Genomic DNA, 1,581 nt, shown 5'->3' with positions numbered 1-1,581 from the left:
CCAAACCAAACTGCAACAACAACAACAAGAACCATTCCAAGAAACGAAAGCAAAACTATGCCTTAACCCAACAAAACCCACCTCAACCTCAATACCAACAAACCCAAACCCAAAACCTTCAAGCCCCACCCCCAAAGAAACCTTACCACGGACCTCACCCGTTTTTCCAAATTTGCCAACGACACCATCAACTCGGCATCCCTTGCCGACAATGCACCAATTGTGGCCATTTTGGACACCTGCTAAGCGCATGTTTCGAACTCATGCGTACCCAACCAACCCTCACCAAACCACCCCGCACTCCCCACGCTTTCAACCAAAACCGTGTTTTAACTCAATCTCAACCCATTGCTCAAGCCTACCCCACCCCTCGAGCATGTTTCAATTGTGGAGATCCTAGTCATTTGCGCAACGCGTGTCCTCGTCTCGCATATCAAGTCCAAATGGCCGCTCCGCCTGTGTACCCTGCTCAAGCCTATCAAGTTCAGGCCTTTCAACCAGTTTCGGAACTTATGGCCAACCAAGTTGTTCAACCGGTTCAAGCCAATCAAGCCTCGACATCTCAAGCTACACCAGTCGTCCCCAATGCTCGCGGGAGGGCATTCGTGATCAATGCAAATCAAGCTCAACAGAACAATGATGTGGTGAATGGTACATTCTTGGTTAATAAAGTTTATGCATCCATTTTATTCGATACTGGTGCCGATATAAGGTTTGTGTCTTTTGATTTCAAGCATATGCTTTCTTCGTCTCGTTCTAAACTCGAAAGGTCATTTAGGGTTGAAGTCGCGAATGGTAAAACTATCTTGATTGACTTGGTTGTTTGTGGTTGTACTCTATATCTCAACGACTATGATTTTCCTATTGATCTCATTCCTATGCAACTCAGAAGTTTTGATATCATAGTAGGCATGGATTGGTTAGCCCAACACCGTGCCGAAATCGTGTGTTTTGAAAAGTATATTCGAATTCCACTAGACGACGATCGGATTTTGCGTATTTTTGGCGAAAAGCCTTCCAAGGAGCTTAAGCATATGTCGTTTACTCATGCCCAAAAATACTTACGTAAAAAGTATGTGGCCTTTAGTGCCAACGTCTTGGAAAAGAAACAAGAAAAGAAGACAATAAAATACATTCCGGTAGTTCGTGATTTTCCCGAAGTTTTCCCTGAAGATGTTTCTGGTTTACCTCCTACTCCTGAAGTGGAGTTTTGTATTGATCTAATGCCTGCTGCGAACCCCGTAGCCAAAGCTCCTTATCGTCTCGCACCTTCGGAAATGTAAGAGCTAGCGAGTTAACTCCAAGAACTCTCTAGCAAAGGTTTCATCCGCCCAAGTTCATAGCCTTGGGGTGCACCTGTCCTTTATGTTAAAAAGAAGGATGCTTCCGTTCGAATGTGTATTAATTATCGTGAACTCAATAAACTCATGATTAAGAACCGTTACCCTTTGCCTAGAATTGACGACCTTTTCGATCAACTTCAAGGCGCATCTTGCTTTTCAAAAATCGATCTTCGTTCGAGTTATCCCCAATTGCGCGTTCATGAGGATGATATACCCAAAACTGCTTTTTGAACTCGTT

The 1,581-nt window shown here is 44.0% G+C and overlaps 1 protein-coding gene across 1 annotated transcript; it reads left to right on the top strand.

The window, feature by feature from the left end:
- Positions 1–443: 443 nt before the first annotated feature.
- Positions 444–1,283, top strand: LOC143551572 (uncharacterized). Its single transcript, XM_077041972.1, has one exon. It carries the CDS (start codon positions 444–446, stop codon positions 1,281–1,283), a length of 840 nt encoding a protein of 279 aa, XP_076898087.1.
- The last annotated feature ends 298 nt before the right edge of the window (positions 1,284–1,581 follow it).

Source organism: Bidens hawaiensis, unplaced genomic scaffold, assembly GCF_021521415.1.
Source record: "Bidens hawaiensis isolate Kalapana, Puna unplaced genomic scaffold, B.hawaiensis_p1.1 tig00016462_1, whole genome shotgun sequence".
Classification (NCBI taxonomy): domain Eukaryota; kingdom Viridiplantae; phylum Streptophyta; class Magnoliopsida; order Asterales; family Asteraceae; genus Bidens; species Bidens hawaiensis.
This window is presented reverse-complemented; position numbering and strand designations above follow the sequence as displayed.